This window comes from Lytechinus variegatus, chromosome 8, assembly GCF_018143015.1.
Source record: "Lytechinus variegatus isolate NC3 chromosome 8, Lvar_3.0, whole genome shotgun sequence".
NCBI classification, from domain to species: Eukaryota; Metazoa; Echinodermata; class Echinoidea; order Temnopleuroida; family Toxopneustidae; genus Lytechinus; species Lytechinus variegatus.
Window position 1 is genome coordinate 29,717,983 of NC_054747.1, and position 26,764 is coordinate 29,744,746.

The 26,764-nt window shown below is 35.4% G+C and overlaps 1 protein-coding gene across 2 annotated transcripts in view; it reads left to right on the plus strand.

Moving 5' to 3' along the window:
- Nucleotides 1–23,151: 23,151 nt before the first annotated feature.
- Nucleotides 23,152–26,764, plus strand: part of LOC121420312 (ephrin type-B receptor 3-like) — a 43,492-nt gene continuing 39,879 nt past the window's right edge. For both annotated transcript variants that reach the window (XM_041614897.1, XM_041614898.1), the window contains exons 1-2: nt 23,152–23,334; nt 24,090–24,261. In XM_041614897.1, the coding sequence (XP_041470831.1) occupies nt 23,320–23,334; nt 24,090–24,261 (187 nt within the window). In that variant the 5' untranslated portion in view covers nt 23,152–23,319. The remainder of the gene's footprint in view (nt 23,335–24,089; nt 24,262–26,764) is intronic.

Below are 26,764 nucleotides of genomic sequence, written 5' to 3' on the forward strand. Positions count from 1 at the left end.
TCGCCATGTTCTCGTCATGTTGACTGTTGACACATAACTTTTTATAAGTGGACTGACTTGGCAGGATAACGTATCTCGCCATGCGGACATAATAATCTTATTTAGTCGATATGGCAAGATAAAGTATCTCGCCATGTCGTCAAGTCGATGGCATTTTAGAGGCTCCGTATGGCGTCTAGAGGGTATATTTCCGGGGGGGGGGGGGGTAACAGTCCCCGACGATAAAAATATGGGATAATATTTTCCTTGAAGTAGATGTCAGGGGGCGATTGTCCAGTGGGTCATCGTTATAGAACCCCATGGACTCGTATCATTGACCTCTTTATAACATGAATTTCATTATATTGTCATGATGATAATTTTACACACACCGCGGACTATCGGACCCGCGGTCTATCGGGCCCGCGGTCTATCGGACCCGCGGACTATCGGGCCCGCGGTCTATCGGACCCGCGGTCTATCGGACCCGCGGTCTGATAGACCCGCGGTCTATCGGGCTGTAACCGAAAAGTCTGAGATTAGTTGATCCGGATTCAAAGCGGTGTACTCAACCCACTTCGAGAAGAGGGTTACAAACGGAGTTACTCCGCACCGGAAATGCGGTATGCACTTATCGCTGTGATCTCGCAGCACGTATGGCGCGAACTCGCTTGGAAACCATGGCAACAACTGCGGATACACCGCTGCGGTGTTTGCCAATATGAAAGGGGGTTTAAAGTCGGTCCGCAGTACAAGCGTATAAACTCAATCGGGAGTTATTCCGGAGTAACTCAACTTCGCCTTCAGTATGAAAACGGTATAAATGTCGTCCGCCCGTCGATTCCCAGAGAGGGTTAGCCGATTCTGCGGTGCAAGATAGACCATAAAAGCCAATTCTGCATCGGCTTATGGTTCTGAGCCAAAAGCCGATGCACGTGTAAAGGGCTTCCAAACGCGTACTGAATGTTGCTGTCTCGAAATGTACGCGTGGGAACGTCTCGGCCGGTTTAACCGCAAAGTAGTAAGCAAGCGATCGACGCACTATTGTTTCATGTTCGCCGACCGTATGGAAAATACATTCACAAGGGCGCGCTTGCCACCTGTCTTAGGTCGATGACAAATGTTGCTTTCTATTACAATTAGGTTTATTTTATAAGGAGTTTTTAATGGGATGGTCCGGGCTGAAAGTATGTATAGCTTAATGAATAGAGTAGAATTCACGAGTATAATACCGAAAATTTCATCAAAATCGGATAACAAAGTTATTGAATTTTAAAATTTAGCAATATTTTGTTCGATCAATTATCATTCACATCACGACATCCATACAATTAATCATTAACTTATCAACCAATCATAACTGATTACATATCCAATATCAGAATATTCCTGAATTTGATCTGAATATAATAATGGTTTATTTTAGCTAGACGGATGCGATGGCCCCGGTCTTCTGTCTTCGTTTTCCAGACACCCAACAACAGGTCTGGAAAACGAAGACCGAAGACCGGGACATGCGTTATGTCAATGGTGTAAAATTTTAATGCCAGCTGAGCTGAGCACGATATATTGCTCAATCAATTATCATTCACATTACGATATCCATACAATTAATCATTAACCAATCATAATTCATTACATATCCAATATCAGAATATTCCTGAATTTGATCTGAATATAATAATGGTTTATTTTAGCTAGACGGATGCGATGGCCCCGGTCTTCTGTCTTCGTTTTCCAGACACCCAACAACAGGTCTGGAAAACGAAGATCGAAGACCGGGGACATGCGTTATGTCAATGGTATAAAATTTTAATACCAGCTGAGCTGAGCGCGATATATTGCTCAATCAATTATCATTCACATTACGATATCCATACAATTAATCATTAACTTATCAACCAATCATAATTCATCACATATCCAATATCAGAATATTCCTGAATTTGATCTGAATATAATAATGGTTTATTTTAGCTAGACGGATGCGATGGCCCCGGTCTTCTGTCTTCGTTTTCCAGACACCCAACAACAGGTCTGGAAAACGAAGATCGAAGACCGGGGACATGCGTTATGTCAATGGTATAAAATTTTAATGCCAGCTGAGCTGAGCGCGATATATTGCTCAATCAATTATCATTCACATTACGATATCCATACAATTAATCATTAACTTATCAACCAATCATAATTCATCACATATCCAATATCAGAATATTCCTGAATTTGATCTGAATATAATAATGGTTTATTTTAGCTAGACGGATGCGATGGCCCCGGTCTTCTGTCTTCGTTTTCCAAACACCCAACAACAGGTCTGGAAAACGAAGATTGAAGACCGGGGACATGCGTTATGTCAATGGTATAAAATTTTAATGCCATGCAGCTGAGCTGAGCGCGATATATTGCTCAATCAATTATCATTCACATTACGATATCCATACAATAATTAATCATTAATAATTCATTACATATCCAATATCAGAATATTCCTGAATTTGATCTGAATATATAATAATGGTTTATTTTAGCTAGACGGATGCGATGGCCCCGGTCTTCTGTCTTCGTTTTCCAGACACCCAACAACAGGTCTGGAAAACGAAGATCGAAGACCGGGGACATGCGTTATGTCAATGGTATAAAATTTTAATGCCAGCTGAGCTGAGCGCGATATATTGCTCAATCAATTATCATTCACATTACGATATCCATACAATTAATCATTAACTTATCAACCAATCATAATTCATTACATATCCAATATCAGAATATTCCTGAATTTGATCTGAATATATAATAATGGTTTATTTTAGCTAGACGGATGCGATGGCCCCGGTCTTCTGTCTTCGTTTTCCAGACACCCAACAACAGGTCTGGAAAACGAAGATTGAAGACCGGGGACATGCGTTATGTCAATGGTATAAAATTTTAATGCCATGCAGCTGAGCTGAGCGCGATATATTGCTCAATCAATTATCATTCACATTACGATATCCATACAATAATTAATCATTAATAATTCATTACATATCCAATATCAGAATATTCCTGAATTTGATCTGAATATATAATAATGGTTTATTTTAGCTAGACGGATGCGATGGCCCCGGTCTTCTGTCTTCGTTTTCCAGACACCCAACAACAGGTCTGGAAAACGAAGATCGAAGACCGGGGACATGCGTTATGTCAATGGTATAAAATTTTAATGCCAGCTGAGCTGAGCGCGATATATTGCTCAATCAATTATCATTCACATTACGATATCCATACAATTAATCATTAACTTATCAACCAATCATAATTCATCACATATCCAATATCAGAATATTCCTGAATTTGATCTGAATATAATAATGGTTTATTTTAGCTAGACGGATGCGATGGCCCCGGTCTTCTGTCTTCGTTTTCCAGACACCCAACAACAGGTTTGGAAACCGAAGACCGAAGACCGGGGACATGCGTAATGTCAATGGTAGTAAAATAGTTGCAAACGCCAGTTTAAGTTGAGTCTGCTTGTACGTGATTGCGCAGTATGAGGTGTATTGTATGCAAGTTTTCATTTTTATGACAGTTTTGAGAATTGCAATGGCTGAATTCCGTGGGTGAAATAAATTATGTACGTTATAATTGTTAGGTATTAATTATGCCCTAGTTGATAACGATATCCTTACAATTAATCATTAACTTATCAACCAATGATAACTGATTACATATCCAATATCGGAATATTCCTGAATTTGATCTGAATATAATAATGGTTTATTTTAGCTAGACGGATGCGATGGCCCCGGTCTTCTGTCTTCGTTTTCCAGACACCCAACAACAGGTCTGGAAAACGAAGATCGAAGACCGGGGACATGCGTTATGTCAATGGTGTAAAATTTTAATGCCAGCTGAGCTGAGCACGATATATTGCTCAATCAATTATCATTCACATTACGATATCCATACAATTAATCATTAACCAATCATAATTCATTACATATCCAATATCAGAATATTCCTGAATTTGATCTGAATATAATAATGGTTTATTTTAGCTAGACGGATGCGATGGCCCCGGTCTTCTGTCTTCGTTTTCCAGACACCCAACAACAGGTCTGGAAAACGAAGATCGAAGACCGGGGACATGCGTTATGTCAATGGGAGAACATGTGTAGGGGGCAAGGTCCAAAGTCCATTCTAACCCGCGCACGTGTTTTGTACACACTTTGCACTGCTTTGTACACACTTCGTGCGTGAACTACAAACGCTTTCACACGAGTGTGATATGTGTCCCCGGTCTTCGGTCTTCGGTCTTCGTTTTCCAGACACCCCACTTCTAACCCCGGGTCTGTGGCTATCTTAAAAATAACTGCAAGACTGCCTGCAAGGCTGCCACTTTTCCCGATTTTCGCTGCATTCACATCCTTTACTAGATAATATTAGCATGCTCCGCGAAAGCATCGAATTACTTACCTAGGTGCTAGGTTCAACCCCTTTTTAAGTCGAGAGAGGGGAGCTAAGCCCACTATTCTGTGTTACTTGTTATGAATTCGTAAATATTACGTAAAATAATGATGATATACAAGTGCCGACTCCTTAATAAGAACACTTTGAATATAATGATTGTAGCGAAGAAAGTATAGTGAAATTCATGGCATTTAAATAATCAAATAATACAGACAGGTGTTAAATTAATTAGTAAAAAAAGGAATTCAAACTTCTTTGGTCACGATTGAATTCATTGGGTTACGTTGTTACGACTATATACCCGAAATGATGATGATTTCTCTGTTATATTTCAAAATATTGGAGAACAAGGCACATCGCTTAATGAGTAATTAACGTTCTAAAAACAGCATGCCTAAATCAGTGCGGAAAAACAGATACACGGCTGCCTGCTCAAAATAAAAAGAACTAGAATTAAAAGCTAAAGACGGATGTAGATGTTAGTTGCATTGACCATTCATATGTATATTTATTGATTTGAGTTAGAGGCTCTTGTATTTCCCGTGACTGTAATGAATATTTCCGTCTTGGATGGTGTGTTCATACCAATTTCTATTCGACTTTTACCAAGGAACGTTTTTACTCTTCACACTCCTAGATAGATAAAAGGAGTATTTTTTGTTGTTTTCAGATGATGACAGAGAAGTGAGAAACTAAACTTGTCTACTTGGTTCGGATTATGTTAACAATGTTAACGGGTGATGGTTTCCATACAATTTCGTTCTCTTTGAGCAATAGACTTAACTTTATATCTCTCAGAATAACTTGGTTCTCATTAGATAGAGTTGGAAGTAGTTCGTTCAGAATGAAAGCAAAAGACTAATAGGAAATGTTTATATCAGATGTTTAACATATTCAAGGTTCGGTGGGAAATAAAAAAATATCACTCGAAATTTATCTTGAATATGAGTTCTTTCATGGTATTTCAATATTCTATATTCTATAATATTTATACATCGTTTCATTTTGGCGGAGTTGAGGGAAAGAAGATTAAGAAGGAAAAGAAGAAAAAAGGAGGAGGTGAAAGATGAAAAGGAAAAAGAAGAAGAAGAAAAAAAGAAAATGAAGAACAACGATCAAAGAAAGAAAGAAAGAAAGAAAGAAGGAGATGAAGGAGGAAAAGAAGAAAAACTATAAAAAAATAAATTAAAATGAAGATAGAGAAGAGAAGATGGTATAGAGGAAGGCGATGCCGATGATCCATTGATATAATATAATAAATTTGCAATAACTACCGAAATCATTTGATTTGAATGGCTGATGGTAAACTGGTTATACAAACGTACATTATAACAAGTCTTCACAAAAAAAACAATGAAAATGAAGTGCTATTTTAGAGCTTACAGTGCTTATATAGTGATTGCAATAAGAGTGCTGATTTTTTTCATTTTAAATTTGAACTAGAAAATCAGCACTCGTAGTGCAGTCATTATACAAGCACTGTAAAACATTTGCTTTTCATTTTTATAGTGTATAAAACGGGACCCAGAATCGGAAGAGGGTATGTGAGGGGAGGGGTGCGAAGCAAGGGGGGTCATTAGGAGGGAGTAAATGAAAAGGAAATAAAAAAGGCACAGAGGGAAGGAGATACCTAGATGAAAGGAGTAGCAGAGTGAACACGGCTGTTTTCATGACGTCTTTAATTGACGTTGCTCGAAATAAACAGGAAAATCTGAATCAGCAGGCCATCCTCCATGAATCGGCCACGGAGAATCACATTATCTAAGATGGTGTATTTAGAAATGAAATGAAAATTAATGGTGGTTTCTTCGAAGGAGAATAATGAAACGAAACAGCGTTCTTAGGGATGTATCCAAGATCGTAAAAACCCACCAAAATATTATGTTCCTTTTCTGAATGAAAAAGATGTACTCTTTAGCAGTGAGTAAAAAAAAAGGACGAGGAAAAGACAAATGAACAAACAGACAAAATAGTTTTTACGGTTGCATCATTTCCACGACAGTGAACTAAATTTGAAAAAAGTATATTATATGAAAATCAATAAAAAAAATACATCATCCTATTTGCTATTTTATTCCAGATAACCTAACCTTTTCCTAATCATTCCCTATGCTCAACTTTTAGAGCGTTGTTGGCTCAGTCGGTATAACGCGTCTACCCGTCGAACCAAAGATCGTGGGTTCGAGTCCACCCCGGGCGGATGACTGAAGCCAGTGCGTTTTGTGTAAACATCTCTCCCATATTTCATAGAAGGATTTGTTATGGAAAACACTCGGATAGGATGTTAAATGGAGGTCAAGTGTAGAGGAGAGTCACCAGTTTTGCATGTTAAGAACCCACTGCACTATTCGTATTAGAGTAGGGGGGAAACCCCCGTGTAGTGATCCAACTGCACTACTCCCAATCAGTAATATCGGGAGGAAAGACTTGCGGGTCATAGCGATTTAGTTCTCGTTTCGCCTCCCAGGCACAGGTGACGCCAAACAAATAAAAATATTAATAATAACTTTGTACTGTGTTATAATTAAACAAAACTGTATAATGTACATGTACAAAAAGCTCTTTTGGAGAAGAGCATAGTTTCCCCAAATATATGGACTTCTCATTCATTTCAATTGAATTTATTTCAAGAACAAACAGGCGTCTAAATGCCTTTATTGAATACAATCAGAATTTTCATCTTTAGGAGTTCTAATTTTGTTTTGATGTAGTCAACATTTGCCAAAATCCTCGAAACAAAGTTCAAACGGATCAATACTCAATGATTTCTAATCAGACTCAATCGTTGACGTGGGTCTGACAAAAGCGAAAAAATAATTACATCTTGGGGGCGAAAAGAAATTTCCAAATTTAAAAGTTAGGAAGAGGATTTCATCATAATTGGCCACAAATAACATCTTTTAATTAAGTTCAGAATAGAAGATTTAGGAAGATACGTGCCAAACATCAGTGATTATTGCCAATACCAAATCCATAGTCATTACACATGTTATATACATGGATTAGCTATCAAGGACGAAGCGAAAGAGTTATATTAATAATATTGATAATAATGATAACAACAATAATGATGATAACAATTACAACAATAATAAAATATATTAGGTATTTACCTAAATAATCATTATTAATTTTACCAAAGCGCAGTCCTTGATATTTGATATCGAGAAATGGAATTAGGTAAACGACTTGCCGCCATGGCCTACGCTGGTTAAAACCTAAATCCGTACGACTCTAAATAGAAATTCATTATATCTCAATAATTAATAAATTGCATGTAAATGTCACCTGCCCTTATTGTACATGTCCCACCTGTTGGTTTTGGCGCAGGGAGACGGAATTATATAATTCAATTAGGGTTACATTTCCACTGCTTCTTTGCATGTTCCAAATTGAGGATTTTTTTTCTAAGCATATTAAACGGTTAACTAGGGATCCACACTCTAAATTAATTTGATATATATTTTTGGTTACGAATCCTAGTCGTTAGTTGGAAAGGTACTTAAAGTAGAATTATATCAAATTTTGTTTGCATGTGGGTGTGTGTATGTGCGAAATTCAATTTCCAACGATTTGTTTTTCTTCATCTGCTAAAGATTATGATTAATTGAAATATCAGCGATTCACCTAACGTTATATGATTCACAAAATCATCATAATTAATGATCAGTGGTATTTATCAAATACAAAAGGTGAATTTCAGTTCACATCCCAGGTTGCTCTTTCTTTTTTATTGTTTGGATGCAAAAAAAAATTGTTTCTTCTTCAAGATTGAAGAGCGACGTTAAAGGCATATCGTCTACTAGAAAAAAAATGTTGTGTGTGAGTGGTTCTGGTTTAATAGCTAGCTGCAGTACACACTCTGTATGCATACTATATACTGTGTATATATTTTCCCATGTTTTAAAGGTATATATCAAGTACGTGAGGAAGCATTAATTCAAAATGAACCCAAATGATATTAAGCATGGGATGTGTAGCTTCATAATATCACCTTTACACTGTAAAACGCTGTTAAAAAATATGTATAACTCTGATTACTATTTGAACTTTACTTGTTTGAAAGGATGTTCCGGGCTAAAAAATATTTATATTCGAATAACTAGAGTAAGATTCACAGAGCAAAATGCTAAAAATTTCATCAAAATCCGATAACAAATATCGAAGTTATAGAATTTTAGAGATTTGCATTATTCATGTTATTCCGGTGAAACAGTTCTAGACGTGTCTTCAAATCCCCACTTTCCTCTTTTCTTATGTTATTACAGAAATCATAATTTTTTCATTTTTCATAAATGTGTAAATTATGTGTCTTCATTATCATAAAATAAATTGCAGTAAGAATACAAAAGAACGAATGGCGATATGACATCATTGGCCTACCTTAATAATATTAATGACGACATGCCTTCAAACCGTTTCATCCAAATAATGCAATTTTTTTTAAAACTTAATAGCCTTGTTATTTGATTTTGATCGAACTTTCATCATTTTGCTCTTTGAATTTTACTCTATTTATTGAAATGTAACTATTTTCGACCCGGATCTTTCCTTTAACAGTGTACACAACCATGCCTAATTTATTGAGAAATTAATAGGCCTATTAAAGATTAATATTTGAACTTTACTTGGTTCTTAACACTTGTTTAATGTGTATAAACAACAATTTACTAGTACGCAATAGACAATAAAAACAGCGTGTTCATTTTGTTCATGTGCTATAACATCAGAAACCAGCATATGCTATTGTCTGAAAAGTGTATGGAATGCTTCAGATATGTCACAGTAGAAACATGTATTTTGGATCTAAATAAATCAGTGGCCCAGAAAGCTAAAGGGACCACTTTGCACGGATTGAAAAAACTAATAATGAACCTCTCTCCATTCGACATGTTTAATACATCTCTATGCACACAGAGACTCCATACAATGACACACCGTCTAGTATGCTTAGTGTGTATAAAGACATTAATCATTATTTTAAAAAATAATTTTATTTACACGTTTATGGGTTTATTTATTTTAAGACATTCTTGTTTCTTCTTTAATTTGAACATTAATTGCCGTGTGCTATATGAATTTAATCTATTTAACCAAAATCCAATATCTACGCAATAAAATACAGTGGGTGGCGAAAGAAAGAGAGAGAAAGAGAGGGAGGGAGAAGGGAGAGAGATGACTCGGTGGGGGGGGGGTGCGAGTGCGGTAAAGTTCCCTGTTTTAACACGGATCTCATAATGTAGTAGATTAAAAGGGGGATTTTAGAAGATAGAAATGAAGTTTATCGCTGTGATACAGGAATACCGATGATACAAGCCTGTGGAAGTATGCAGGGCATTAAATCTTGACGACAACTTAGATAGGGCCTCGTGGCACATATTACGTTCAGAAACATCGAATTACCCCCACCCCCTCTCTCCTTCCCAGTGTATACTTCTTTCGTAGAGGAGAGAGTTTCCCAAATTCTACTTGATTCTAATTTTGCTACTTTCTGTTATTTTCCGGGAATTTGGCTCGCCGATTACCCTGGGGCCCATTTCATAAAAACTTGGTATCATAATGAATTTGGAATAACAGTTTAAAGCCAATAAAATACATAATTTTGATTGACTGATGGGAAACCTATTGTAAAAATTATTGCAAGTTATATAACAAGTCTTTTTTATGAGACGGGATCCTGATGTATTTTGTAATCAAATGGATCAAATCTGTGAAATAATAATAATAATTATACTTGCTTATATAACGCCTTACACTTACTTTGTCAGAAGTCTCTAATAAGCGCTCTACAGTATATGCAGCATAATTACCCTGGCTTTAGCAGTGCAGCTGTAACGCGCGCTGCGTTTCCAGGAATAAATTCCTGCCAGGTACCCATTAACCTCACCTGGGTTGAGTGCAGCACACTGTGGATCAATTTCTTGCTGAAGGAAATGACGCCATGGTTGGGATTCGAACCCACGACCCTCTGTTTCAGAGTCCGGAGACTAATCCACTGGGCCACAACGCTCCTGAAAGGAAACCCCTTAATGTTATAGTATATGTATTCATTCTTTTTCTCCAAATTGTGGCCTCATCACCCCATCTGCTGGTTAAAGACATCAAATGTATCAGTAATACAGGTAACTAATGCAATTGACCGATCCACCCCCCCATCAGTGGACACTACTGCTCGTATACACACCCTCCAGATACAAATAGAAATGCGTAGATGATGAGTTCATAGCGTATTTTTGCAATAACTGCATAGGCCTACGCTTTCTACAACGCACTATTTCCTCTGCAACTGCAAGTCATTTAATATCGCAATGGGCAGCTGGGAGATTTTTGTTGAAAGTTGGTGGACCAGGGGCCCGTTGCAGAAAGAGTTGCGTTTAAACGTAAGTAAAAAAAAAATCAATCGCAAGTTCCAAATGCGCGCTGTTGATTGGTTGAAAATCAAGTTACGCATGCTTTTTAGAATTGCGATTGATTGCAACTCTTTCTGCAACGGGCCCCAAGACAGCATATCATCCGGAGATTCGGACAGGACAAAACTTGCAAATGTGTCCAGTGCTCCGTAGCACAAAGATTAACGATCAACCGCTAAATGAACGGAACAATCATTATCAATGTTACACGCGTAATTGGTTTAAAATACTGACTAGGGACCAATCAGTGTGGTTCGTTCATATTTGCAATTCATCGCAAACATTTGTGGTACGGAGCCCACGACGAGACTGCTGTTTAGATTCACCGATTTCGACAAAGACTATTTTTTCATTAAGGGGATTTTGACAACAGATTCTCTGCTGTTATGCAAAGCGTCTGCTTAGCGATTGCGATAATGTCCCCATGCTGTCACACATGCAAACGAAACGAACTCTATCGATCTAAGCATGGACCCATGAGGGCCGACTCTGTTGCGGGGCATGAATGGGAGCGCTAAGGCCGCTTTCGTTTTATACTAGCGATCTGAACCCCGTGATCATGGTGATAGGTCCGTGATATGAGCTATTCGGTATATCAAATGGCATGTTATCCGTTCGTCTGTGGTATGTTTCAGTCATAGTGACAGTCAAATTTCCACCCCTCTTCGAGGTGATCCTGCCGCTTTGTGTGGAAAACGAATCCTTGATTCCCATGGTAACGGACAAAAATAAGCCCATATCAATATCCCCCCTTTCTACGCTTGATCCCAGGCGTATTATAACCAGGGGGTTGTTTCATAAGACTTCTTTTCAATGACAGTCTAAAGCTACTGAAATTCTTAAATTTGATTGGCTGACAGTAAACTTGTTATAGAAATTGTGCATTTGTTATTATATAACTTGTCTATCTATTTATCTATTTATTTATTTATTTATCTATTTTTTATTTATTTATTTATTTATTTTGTTTTATTTATTTTATACTGCAGGGTAGTCCTGTTCAGTTCTTAAAACTGCTTTACAAAGGCGTCCTGCAGTTTAAAATACATGTCAAGATAACTATAAAATATATCATTAAAAAACAATCAACGTCAAAAATACAAAATACAAACTATTCAACATCAGAAACAATTAACACCAAAAATATAAGTGGGAAGTGACAGTTTAAACATACAAGTACATAGCATTGTAAATCAATGGAATATTATTTCGCTCTTTATCAATTCGTATGAAAGGCTTTGCATATTTTTTTAAAAACTAACAAGGAGGTACAGGCTTGTAAATTTGAAGGAAGTGCATTAAATAATTTGGGTCTGAAATATGCGAAAGATTGTCTTTTATAATCAATTCTAGCTTTGGGAAACTGAAGGGGGCATCGCAAAGAAAACCGTGTCCTGTATTTCACGGGCCGTTTACATACTAAAGGTTTTAAATAATTTGGAACTAAATTATTCATTATTTCATATACAAGAACACAATACTGATATTTTATACGCTGATCTACTGATTGCCACTTCAGTGACTGCAACAAAGAAATTTGTGATATATTATGATCTTTTTTCAAAAGCATCCTGGCATATTTATTTTGAAGTTTTTGTATCTTATCTAAATGTATTTTTGCACTGCATTCTTCCCCAAGATGTACTACAGTAATCAATGAAACAGGACCCTGATTGAATACAAGAATGGGGCGGTTTGGGAAGACAAGGTGAAAGTATATGAGATGAGACTCCCTTCAGAATTAAATAAGCCATAGGCGCTATATCACACTAGAATTAAGGCCATGGTCATTGAACAGCATAGTACGTTTACCTGTTTCGGAAGAACTATCTCACAAGGTCAAGAACAAGCAAGTCTCGTTTTTGTTCCTGAAGGATGCAGCTAAGGCCATTTAGTTTAGCCCCATCCCACTCTGTACATGCCGAATGATGCATGATCATCAAATATGGATTTGTTTTCTAATGTTTATTTGATCAGGAATAAACTTTTCATAACCTGTACAATGAAGTAGATTAAATAGCAAGTCATAGTCGGGTCTGTAGCTGGAAATTTTATATTCAAAATGCTTTTTGCTTTGTTTTGTATAACGCTATTTACTATACGAATCTTAAAATAGTTGTTAAAATGTTTAACAAGTCTTAAACAACAAAGTTTAATGTGTAATACACATGTAATTCTCCATAAATTAAGCATGGTTGATTAAACTGTTATAAACCTTACTACGCGGTTAGGTTCAGATTATAAGAGGGTCATATATATTTTTTTTTTGAATAATGTTTTCATTCTGATTTAAGTAACAAAAAGTTACATAACATTTCAATTTATCATTTCAAATCACAAATAATACTTTACATTTCATATTTTCACTTTTTTTCACTAACTTAATATAATCATGAATCATATATATCTTAAAGAAAACAATGAAATCAGTTGTTATAAAAATGCTTAAAGACCAAACTTCCCCCTCCCCCCGTCCAACACACACACACCCCTCACACACGACACACCACTGTCCAGAAGATCTGCTGACACTCATCATAAATAAATCATGTTTTAAAGTACAAAACAATTCGATGTACAATTTTGAATATAACAAGCTCACGGGAGAAGCATTACATATATTAAAAGTAAATAAAGACTTACAACTTAACCTTGTCATAATTCTACTGTTTCCCATTTTGGCAAGTGCCGCCCTAATTTCCCCATTTTAATAGCTATTCTCTTTAATTGATCCTTATATTCTAAAATAAGTTTATGTATATCGTCAATGGTTGGTAATACCCCTTCCTTTTTAAATATAAATGATATATATTTTACCGAAAAGATAATAGTATTACAAATTTTTATTCTATTTGTATTGCCTGACAAACCAAAAAATATATCCCGCCATCAAGTCCTTTATTTCATCTAATTCAAATCGCTGTATCAAAGTTTCCCATATCAGTTTGACCTTTAAGCAAGACAAAAATATATGTGAATATGTTTCCGTTTCCCGTTTACAGTACGAACAGAGATTATTTTCAACAAATCCAAATCTAAACAAATTCACTTTAGTGTAAATTGTAAAGTTTAAACACACACACACACATATATAAATATGTTTAAACACACACACACTCACAGATATTTATATATATATGTTTGTATTTTTCTGTGTATAATCATTTTGTAGTGGTGCTCAGAAGCTAACAAGTTTATAGTGTACCCAACCAGAAAATCAACATATTTAAGGTGTACAGATTATTGCGTCTATTATATAATCATTGTGAAGTAAAATGTTGAAATATTTCAGTTAATATAATTTGTTTATCTGGTTTGTTTCTTTTACAATTCTTAAATGAAAATTTTCATTTATTTACTAAAGTCCTTTAAATTCACGCAAGAAAATACAAAAGCGCCCCCATTTCCTGCCTGGTCGATTTGCTCCCTCGCTTTTGCATTTCTTCGAAAATTTTACGCGTCTTGTACTCCACGAACAATTTTCCGCGTACGAACATGTTCACCTAAGATAAATATAGACCTAGATTTGTTCAACTTTATGTTGTAGTTAAAATTGCAGAGGCGAAAAAAGTTTGTCAGTTATTCAAAATGGAACAGGAAATTTGTCCACTCTCAGATATCAAAAATAAGAAAGCAAAGTGGAAATACACAGACAGGACCTAAATATAGGGGTTGATTGAACGGAAGATGTGGAACGATTCGGCATCGAATATGTTGGGAAGTATGTCACCTTGCTTTTCGTATAAATTACGCGATCTGCATTTTAAATCCCTTCGCTATATTTAGCCATAATGACGAACCATTATGAGAAGTTTGATTCGAGATTGATTTCTAGATCGACTGGGTTATGATTTAATCAGCCTTAGTTGGCTCGGTGGTAAATCGTTCATTTCCTCTGCCTGCGTTTCCCGGTATTACGGTATCCAGGTTATGGCATATAGCAGCATCATCATGATCATGGCTAGATAGATATCATGATAACTGTGTACTATTCATTTTAATCGTTTAGACTTACTTCTCTTTCTTCAAATCTCGTACTCTGTGCATCTAGTATTATAAACATAAGGGGGCCTCTGGAAAGAATTCTGTCGCAAGAAAAAAGGGACATTAATCCTACTTATTTAACATATTATCGATTATTATACATATTGGAATTGGTATTACTATTTTAAGAAGACTATGAATACAGCTACAAAAATCCACACAGATGTTGGTGTTCTATAAAAAATATGCCTCTTTTGCTGTCTTCCTCAACAGATAAAGCTGAGAGTAAACAATTGAAAAACCAGTGTATTCTGGAGGAGATTCACAGCTTGTGTTCCTCCGTTTTTTTTTTAATTGGAACATCACAAAATCTGTATGATAACGTTATTTACATGGTAGGTCGATTTTACTCTGATACACCAGGTATATATGACAAGGTTTGGTTTGGTCGAAAGTTATGTCTTCAAAATGGATTATCAATAGGGTCCTTTATTTGATTGTGAAACGATTTGACATGTTTCGAACATAGCGCAATGGTTTCCCAGGTTAAAACCTCTTTCATTATTATTTGTTTGATTTATGCATTCATATATTCCTTTTAAGAAATACATGTAGATACATGATACAAAGCTCCAAGAACAAAACTTTGCATGTTTACTTTAACTACAACAAAATCGTAGATAAAACTTCCAATAAAACCAATTGCACTTTCAAACATCGTACAAAGAAAATATCAACACAGCAAAAACTGTGGTGTTAACCGGTGTACATAGAGGACCACACCATTCACGAAACCAGTATAAGTTTAAAATTAGATAAAAGAAGTTATAAAATCATTTAAGTATTTTAGGTTTTACTCTAGCTGACGAGAACAAATCTATATTCGGAAAATGCAATAAAATAACAGAAATACATTCCAACAATAGATGATGTTAAGGGGTATAGGCGGTAATTACAAGACACTATTTATATCAAGGACATAATAACAAATGTTGAGAGAGGAATGAGATTAACAGCATCGACTTTTTCGGAAGTGTTTCAGGGGAATCGAATAGCCAATTGGGTTGAAAATCAAGTTTGTGTAAAATGTAAAAATGGCCTTGATAATATCGAAAATAACAACCATTAGGTCAACGGTTCTTTTAACCAGCCGTTTAACGAAAATGATAACCATTTAACTACAAATGACTAAATAATAATAATAATAATAAATGGAAAATGACAAGTAGTCAAATGAAAATTGATACATTCATGAATACATGACTGATTACCAATTCACTTGATATTGTACCAAATGTACATAAAAAATAAAAGAAAAATAATGCGATCCAATAAATTGAAAGTGTGGATGGTGCCAAATTTCGGTTAATGTGCCCAAACGAGAATTAAGAGAGATATCATTGAGATACATTCTCGAGATTTAGAAAGCAATAAATTGTGAATACAATAGAACAATGCAAAGAGGAGTAAAAACAGGAATCCCATCATATCCTACGCAGTAGCATGTTGTAGCAGGTCGTTAGGGGGTGAAGTATGACACATGTACAAAACAGAAACGAACAGAGGTACACGGAGGGGTGACGAATTTCCTGGAATGTCTATGAGGGACATCCCCCTCCCTTTAACATGTTTGATATCCCTCTCCCCCTCTCTCTCTACCTCTCTTTCTTTCTCCCCCCACCCCCTGTCTCACTCCCTTTGCCTTCATTTTTGAGAGCTCTATTATGCTCATTTTAGGCAAACTCATTTAAGGCAAACGTTAAATCTATGTTGATATCAGAATATTTGAAGTAAAATTTCTGTGTCGATGTGTCATCATTAAAGCATCATCACCATCATCCTCTCCATCGCCTTCATCTTCACCATTTCACCATCATCTTCATCCTTATCATCTCCATCTTCATTGCTCAAATTACATTACTGTTGTTTTTCATGAAATGAACTGTTTATCGATTCTGCTGTATTAATGTATTATATTAATCAATGAGTTTTAACCTGGGGTTGTCATTTTTTCAAGCAATCTGCTTATGATGACAATCCTTCTCCTGCAAATTGTAAATGTTAACTAATTTGGTATGAGATCAGTTTTGTTTGTAATGATAATTTTAGTACATTTAGTTATGATTCATGCCAAAAAAGTTCTCAATATACTATGTTTGTTATGTTATGGAAAATGTATTATATACGAATGATGTAATTGCAGAAGTAAACAATGAAATCAAATCAAATCAAATTTTCTTTTTTTGCAAATATATGACTTCAGTTTGTTGATGGCATCCTTCTACTATGATTTCTAAATAAATTGCTAGGTTTTATATATTGTATGCGATTTATATATTTATAAAAATATTATTCTATTTCATTAGATTCAATTAGATCTATCTGTTTCTTGTTATCTGCACCTCCTTCTGTAACAATGAATAATATCATTCTAATCTCTTATGCTTCTTTGCGCTCTTTCATTGTATGTACTCATGATACAATCGTTTGTTTCGTTTGTATGAATTTGTGTATTGTATTTGAATAATGTTTACTTCATATTTTTGTTACGATCTTCTTTGTAAACGGTCACATATTTCAGTCTTCGTATACTGTTTGCGATTGCGGATTTCGATAGCTTTATTGCAATAACACTCAATTTGATGTAATGGGTTTACTCGTCGTTTAATCCTTGATTCGTTATTTTTACTCTCCCACTGACGAATAATGTATTTTCTAGCACAGTGTGTTCACACGGTGGATACGTGAAGTTATCAATCACGTTGTTAACGTGCTCAATTTCAAATGTGGACACCTTGACAGCGGGACTGTTCACAGCCTGTTTACATGGTCGAACGTGTGAATATGGGGGTCGCACTGTTAAAATGTTCAAATGCAAAAGTGTGACGGGGATTTCGCATCGTTTTCCACACTGTGGGAAACTGTGTTCTGACCAATCTCAGCCCACTTTCCTTTCTTCTCCTTTTTTCCCCTCTGGAAGTTCAATTCATTTGCAGCACATGCTATTTATCTACAATATTGTATACATACATGTATCCTATGCTACGAACAAAAATTATAACATTGAACATTCAATTGTACTTATATTCATTCATAATGCAGTGCAGCATAATAGAAATGTATCACGGTCACAGAGACATGGTGCGTTTATGTCAAATCACGAATGGATCCAATTATAAATAGCATACATACTGCAATATGATAATTGGTGGCAGTTATGTTCATGATTAAATCATGGGATTGTCTGGTTTTGGATTATTTAGGGATAATCGCAGACACCTGCTGATGACGTCATACCTGTCATGTTTTAATGTTTGAGATAGTGAATACGCATGTTCTTAATACCATTGAATCATGTTCAGCCATGTGTGATTTTGAATGTTTGCTACTGGTATGCCGGGGTGTCTTCTCAATGATTGCCGGATACACAGCAAATGATAATATCCACATTTTTTTTTCATGAGTATTACTTTCCATTTTTTTTTCGCTGTGTTTTCTGTAAAAAAGAAAAATCTGCTTATTATGTTAATACCAAAATTAAAGAAAATACATCATATGACCTAGACCATAATAATAACAAAAATAAGACTTTTATAATGCGTAAAATATATCCACCCTATTAGGGATGCTCAAGGCGCCATTTCTGCATCCCCCAAATTAACCCAATAAACAAATGAATGAATAAATAAGATAAGCGAACAGATAACAATGAACAAAAATAACATTGAAAATATGGAAAAATAACATTCTGAATTTCGCATTACATAGGCATTTTTGCATCCTTAAATTAGACGAGATAAATGAATGAATAATATCGGATAACAATAATGATAATATTCTAAATTCCGACCAATATTTTGAACGACAAACACACCCCTATAACATGCCTCCATGTAGGCCTACTGCTGCTAATTTGGCGAGATTTTCTTGCATCGCTTTTAATGGCTAATGCACCAGGACGTAATTAGAATACCCCGAGCTTTGGGAAAGAAGCAGTAATTCTATTAAATAGATGATAGATTATGTTACGAATGTCTTCCTCGGATAGATTATTTTGATATCCACTAAGATTTTGTTAAGTGCCGACTAATTTTCACTTCCTTTGTTGGGCACCCTTAACCCTCCTTTCCTCAATACTGAGAGGCACCAAACATGTCAACGCTAGTTCAGCACTTATATTCCCAAGATTCGTTATCATGAAGAGGTTTGATGTTTCAAAGTTTCATTAATCCAAAGATTCATGTTATAAAGGTTTTCGACTCCAGAAATGAAACACCATTTGGTATTCCCTAGGTTTGTTAAATACGAAATGAAAACTTGTCAATGAAAAGGCGAATCAATCAAAAAGGCATATAATATTCGCTATGCTGTATTCAGGCCATTAACATCATTGAATCGTTATCAAAGCTTCAGGACAGGGGTAAACGGGGTACCGTATAGGGGAATTCGCAGTGGCGTAATCAGTCGAAAATAAATGAGGGTGCCAGATAAATATTATGGGGTATCGGGCAAAATTCATCAAACAACAAAAGTTGTGAGTGAGCGAAACGAGTGAGAAAAAGTTTTGGACACTTTTTTATTACACAAACCCAATAGATTTTGAGAAAATATTATTCAGAAAATAATATTGTATTTTTTTCCTTCTCTCTTTCATTTTCTCTGTTTTGTTTTCTTGGTCATGAAAAAAAAAAACACTGGGTGTTTGAAAACTGGAACATGGCTATGTCACCATTTATACAACCACGGAACCCATTATAGACAAAAATAAGTGAAACAGTCTGTACTGCATAAACGTTCCATAATTACCATGATTACGTCTCTATACCCACCCTATCTTAAAACTTCTTCTAACCAGTTAATCAAACGACGGGAAATTGTATCTGTCCACAGCAAATTCATGATTTTGTTGACTTTTAGAACGCAGACTGTGAATACCTAATCTAGTGAAAATCAATTATGTTCAGACAAAAATAAATCAATGAAAGTATGAAATTTGTGTTAATTTCAACAGATGTGAAATAAAACAAAATATCCCTAATTTGTACATGCTTTGAATTGCAAAATTTAACCCTTCCCCTTTTTTAAAAACATATTGATATCATGTTGGCTAATTTTGGATAGACTTTACACTGTTTAGGGAAAATGATATTAAAAAACTAAAACATATCTAACGAAACATAATTTGAAGAATAAAGAACCTATTTTTTTTTAATCATTATTGTTTGGAGCGTGGATCGTAAAGATGAAAGGTAATACGCTTGCCAGAGCTAGAATTTAGATATTATTATGTTTCTCCTTAAATATTTTCCTTCATCGAACAAGTAATATGCCGCGCATCCAATATAAATTCTTTAATGAATCATATCATATTTGCTTTGCCAGCTCCTCTTGTTCCCCCTAAAGCGATTTCGTCTAACGAGCATAGTTCCTAATAATTTCTTTCGTACGTGTCTAAGTAGATATATATTTTAATCTCTGAGATTTCAGTGGAATTATTTGTATATCTATAGATTGATATTCTTCCAGTATCTTAAAATCATCGAGTAATAAATCCAAATAACGCCATGTTACATACGGCCTTCTTGCACTCATTATCCCATCTCTCCTAACTGGCCCCTCCCCATTCCTTCCTGATTGAATTGACCAGTGATGTTATAAATAGCTTGTCGCTATAGCAACTGTGAAACATACCTTTCTTTCATATTGCTACCTGGGGATGTCGGAGATGTTCCCAGAACAGTGCAGAGTGGTGTCTGGTAAAAGAGTTCCTTCAGAGGATGGTTCGTAGAGAATACTCTAGTCAGATATAATTGAATTAGTATTTATATATGTTCTGAATCACTCTAATGTGGTCGTATTTTTGGTATAAAAGGGAAGTGGATACTGCCCAATCCTTAATACCATGAACCATAAAGTCACATTAAGCCAACTTCTTTATGTGTCATGAATTATGTAAATGGGACAATATAGACCTAATGTACGTGATATTGTATTGTACTAATCATAAGATTATCTACACTAGTAGCAGTGACGGATCTAGAGGGTATTTTTCCTTTAAAAAGATATGTAATATGTTAATATGCCGTTCTAGCACAAGTGTTCCCCCATTTTTTTAAGGTAACACCATAGATCTTTTGTAATAGGAATATTTCGTTCATACACAATTGAGGACCTCTTTGGCTTTTCAAATTTTAAGAAGACAAAATGACTTCATTTATAAATGGAAACTTTTTGTGCCGCCTTTTTGGAAATCCTGAATCCGACCCCAAATAATAATGAACCCATTCTGCCCTCTACCATGTATGCCATACGAATAAACACCTACAGTGGAAGCAAGATGACAATATAACGTCGTGCTGTTTAAGTACTATTAATGCAAAGTATGAAGACTATGTTCTAGACTACGGTTTAACTATGGTAAACATATGTGATATATGCGACACATAAAATAAGATTACCAATTTTTCTTGCAGAAATATTTTTATTTATTTATTTATTTCAGTTTTATTTCAACAGGGTGGTCTCATTTCAAGTCCATTTCTGGACCTGCTCTCCCAGAGAGCCCTGCATTCACATAAAAATATTTACATAAAAAACATAACGAAATATACATACAAAGGTAAAAATGCACATGGCATACACAATAATTCCACTCAAACTGACATCCATATTAAGATTAAGCATATGTACTATCAAAATACACAATTACCGATTACAAGAGAAAAAAAAAATAATAAAAAAAAGATAAAATAAGAAAACAAAATGAAATGTGATTAATAAAGGTCATTTTAACGTGAAAAAAATAACTCGGTTGGTATTGTATTAATTCATAAAACACTTTTTTTCACCAAGCATGTAAAAAGAGTCCAATAACTCGGTTAATATTAAGTGTAAACATATTTTTACACTCTCACACGGTTGTTGCAGTTAAGTCATTATTTAAGTTAAAATAGGGTTCAGAATATTATCCACTAAGTACATTTTGTCGAAGATTGATATTAGCGTATTTTCACACATTCCTTTGAAAATGCAAGTCAAATGATAAGAGGTTTTTGTTAAAGGTTCGTGGACCGCGACAGCAGAATCGTCCGAAGATTCGTGGACTGGACGAAACAAATAAGTCGTTTGCCCAGAATTTCCAAACAACAAAGCTCTCTATCTGGTCTAGCAATGATTTTTACAATTGATCTGATCCACTTCTAGTACATGGAAACCAATCAGAATATTGCACAATGTCTTTAGAAACAGAGAATCATACTGAATTACCAAGAAAACGATGACCATGTGAATATACGTCATAATCTAGAAAATATTTTGAATAAACATGCATTTTAGATATTGACGTTGCTGGCTTTCCATAGTTGTGGTTGATCGGATCAGTCGCAATTCTTTGTTAGACGGGACCCTGGACGCCACTGCTGTTCTGATCTACCGATTTTTATCAAAGGCTGTTTTGCTTTCGAAGAAATCTGACAAGATCATCAAAAGCGTCTGCGTTTTTGTCGCAAAACACCCTATTATGTGTCATCGATTGACCACCCTTCTTCCTTCCTTCTCAGCTATTGTCTTAGCAAAGAGTATTATTTTCGGACTATACGAATTGGCGTGGATAATTGCCCAATGGCAGATAGGATGTAACTAATCTTCTGCCGTTTTACCCTGGCTGGAAAAGAGTTTGTTGAAGGTCGTCAATTCTTTAGTAAAGGTACTGTAAGTGAACAGGTGCCAGCTTAAAGATACATGTGCCATATTCTCAGCTATCGTTTAAACGAAACCATTTCTTTATAAAGTCTGCTTTGGATCTATGAAAAGACAGATATGTAAAATCGCTAATAATATATTTCTTATGATCGTTGGATTTTTTCGCTGCTCTAACAGTTCAATGCGATACAAATTCTTATAGTCATCATATCAAGTGCAAGGGTCAAATGTATCGATGGATTAGACATCTACGATGTCATACCTGACTACCCATAGTTAACCCACAGGTTTAGACCTGAAGTTTAAAGGTATTTGAGTTCCGAATTCAGGGCCTTCCTGGTCATAACTTGATAACATCAAGTTTTTCAGTGGTCATACGACCGGGATTTTACGACTGATTGCATTGATAATTGCCTACATCCAATAACATAATCAATTACGCTGTACGATTAATAACCGAGCTTTGTATAACAGGAACTTGGTCAAAGTTTAGATACTAAAAGAATTGAATAAGGACTAAATTTTCTATAACATCTATGAGTTCATTAATAATTTTCTATTAATGGATCAACAGTCCATCAATTAATATCTAATTTTCTGTATAGACCCTATTTATTGATGTGGCTGATACACTTTTGTGTTTCCATATTCAACAGTATTTGGTGCAGTTGTCATCAACACTGTGCCGGCCAAAGGCCCATTTCAGATCGGAGCCAACATTAAACTAACATGCAGTGATACAGCGACATCACCAGATTCCTCCTCGTTCACGTGGTATCACCATGACCTTCAAATGGTAGAAAGTGGGGTAAGTGACCTTTCACCTTTTTAAAATATTAATCGCTTATATTCAAATATCACATTTCAAGTGTTAAACAGAATGGAGTCAGCAGTTCCCTGTGACTCTCGCACCATTGACATTAAAAGGAAAAAGATATTGATGCTATGTCTTGTTTTCAGGGCCTTCAGTTCGTTACTGTATGCTCAATCTCCGGTAACTTTGAATTCCATAACCCACCGGAAAAAATATGAATATCACAATATTATTATTGGATAAAATTAATGTTAAACAAAGCAATATTTTATTGATGAATTGTGTTCACCATGATCAGCAGACTAATGACCAATTGTGAAAAATGATTGTAGCTCAAACTAAAATGGTTCCAAGACATAACAATTACACTAAAATGTAAAACTGAAGGCACTCATTTCTGTTCAATTATGCCCATAATGAACCTTGTTGCTCCCGGCTCTGAAATTGCAGTAAGCGACAGTTCAAACCCTTCATAGGGTGCAGACATGAAACCTTTATGTAAGGTGCAAATTTGCCATTTTTTGGAAAAAAAAACAAACAAATGAAGCACCCTTAGCATCTTTGAGGTACAAGTGGGCACTTCATAATATAAACGTGAATAAATGAGATTCATGTTCGTACCTTACTCACTCTAAAGAGAAAAAAATCTCCAAACGGATGTCGGGAGTTTTTCATTTCTGGTTCATATTTGAAACTTTTTAGTATGTGTTGAAAAAAAAAACTATCACTATTCCCCCACCCCTTTGCAGGTAAAAACGAAAAACGCGGAATCGAGAGAGCGATACTCGATAGATACTTCTGTCCGGGGACAGTTCACACTAGAAATATCAAACGCACATGTAGATGATGCCGGACCTTGGAAATGTAAAGTACAAGCCAATGGGGCTCCTTCACAAGCTATTGCAGAATTGCGCATTGGTGGTGAGTATAAACTTTGGGAGAAGGGTTCCATTCAAGAAAACCAAACATTGTGGGAAGAGAGTGTGTGTGTGTGAGGGGGTGTGTTACAGAGTGGTGTTTCAACCATTTTTATAACTGATTTCATTGTTTTCCTTTAAGTTATATATGATTTATGCTTGTATTAAGTTAGTGAAAAAAAGTCAAAATATGAAATGTAAAATATTATATTATGTGTTTTGGAATGTTAAATTGAAATGTTATATATTTTTGTTCATGGAATCAGAATAAAACAGTATGGGAAAAAAATCATTTCCTTATAAAAATCGAAAAGAATATAAGGGAAAACACGATAACACGGATATCTAGCAGTAGCGCAGGGGCGGATCCAGCCTTCGCCAATAGGGGGGGCCCGGAATTTTTTTTTCAGCCATATTTTCCCCGATCGGCCACTCGAATATGATATTTGCCGGGATTTTGGGTTTCTTTAAAGGGGTAGTCCTATTAGTCACTTCTTAGCTTTATTCTTATGAATAAACATAAATATATAATACCATAATCATTATTTATATAATGCGAGCGCGAAGCGCGAGCTATTTTTTTTTGGGGGGGAATCTTATGTACTTTTTTCTAAAAGTTTTGAACATTCTGGGCAATCCTGAAAAAAGATGTGTATGCAAGTGAATAATTATTACGAACGTGAAGCGCGAGCAGAAATGAACTGATGGAAAGGGTATACGTTAAGGACTTGCTTGCAGTTAGCCATGAAGACGTTACATATTTTAAAAAATCAAATAATGCGAGCGCGAAGCGCGAGCTGAAATTTTTTGACATTTTTACCTAAGGAATGGAAATTTTAAGCACTTTTTGTAACTTAACAGAATAGGTATATAACTAAGCGATTGGTGCGAGCGCGAAGCGTGAGCAAAAAAATTCGTGATTTAGACCTACTGAACGAGACACTCTATTCAAGTTTTGTAAATCATGAAAAGGATGAGGAAATGGGGATCTTCCTTACATTAATAATGCGAGCGCACAGCGCGAGCGGAAAATGTTTATATACGTTTTGAGCTGATCGAAAACGTATTTGTTACGGACTGCTTGAACTTAGCCATGAAGACGTTACATATTTCAACATTCAAATATTGCGAGCGCGAAGCGCGAGCTGAAAATTTTTGACATTTCTACCTGAACAATGGAAATTTTAAGCACTTTTTGTAATCGTGGAAAGGATAAGACAAAAACTGAACATTATTGATGCGAGCGCGAAGCGCGAGCGGAAAAATTCTGGACACTCTATTCATGTTTTGTAAATCATGAAAAGGTTAAGCTATTGGAAATTTTCATACATTAATAATGCGAGCACAAAGCGCGAGCAGACAATTTTTTTTATATTGTTATCTGAAACTGGATAATTATTTAAATGGAGAACAAGCTGCGTATCTGAATAATCGTGTGTTTGAGATATCGACCTAGAATTTGGGTATTCTAAATACTTTTTTTTACCATGAAAATCAATAAAGCGAGCGCAAAGCGCGAGCTAAAAATATATGATATTCAGATCTGAAAGGGGTCACTTTAAGCTCTGTATTGCAAGCACATTGTGAAAAAAGGACATTATGTCATCATAAGAAAATGATGACTATCTTCCTATTTCTCTTCCTAAGCACGAGAGTGCAAAATCTATTAATATTATGGCCTGAAAACTGGACATTTAAAGCACTTTTGTAATTATGCATAGGATGCATGAGTTTAAAATCTATCAATGCGAGCGCAAATCGCGAGCAGAAATTTATGATTAATTGTCATCAAATGGTGATTTTAAGTAGTTTGTTTTAGAATTAATATTGAGATATACATAACTCACTAATCAAAATGCAAGCGTGCAGCGCTAGCTGATACGTTTTGACACTCTGACCTAAATAGGGATATTTTGAGAACTTCATGGAATACAGGAAAATAATAGGTACCTGACAAATAAAATTTTGCGAGCGCGCAGCGCAAGCAGAAATTGTTAATATTCAGACCATAAAAAAACAGAAATTTTTACACTTAAAAAAAAATAAATTTGTAAATAAAACAAAATAATGAAAGTTCAATTTCCCAGCTGAAATATGTTTTGTATATTGACTTCAGAATTTGATATTTTAAGGTCCATATTGAGCAAGATATCACCTAAAAGGCAATGCGAGCGCAAAGCGCGAGCGAAAATTTTATATTCCGACATGAAAGATTAAAAAAAAAATAATTTCCAAGTCTTCCCCTTATCTTATTTTATTCACTCATCTTCCTCCTCTTATGCTTGCCTTCCTTCTTTTCTCCTCTCTTTTCCCTTTTTCTTTTTTCCTTTCTTTCCCCTTTTTTTCTTTTTTTTTGCTCCGCCAATAGGGGGGGCCCGGGCCCCTCGGGCCCCCCCCCTGGATCCGCCTATGGTAGAGTGCAAGCAAATGTTGTACATATTTTTTAAAGGAATCGTATAGTTACTTGTAGTTACTCTCTGAAATATCAATAGACAAGAAAAAGGAGA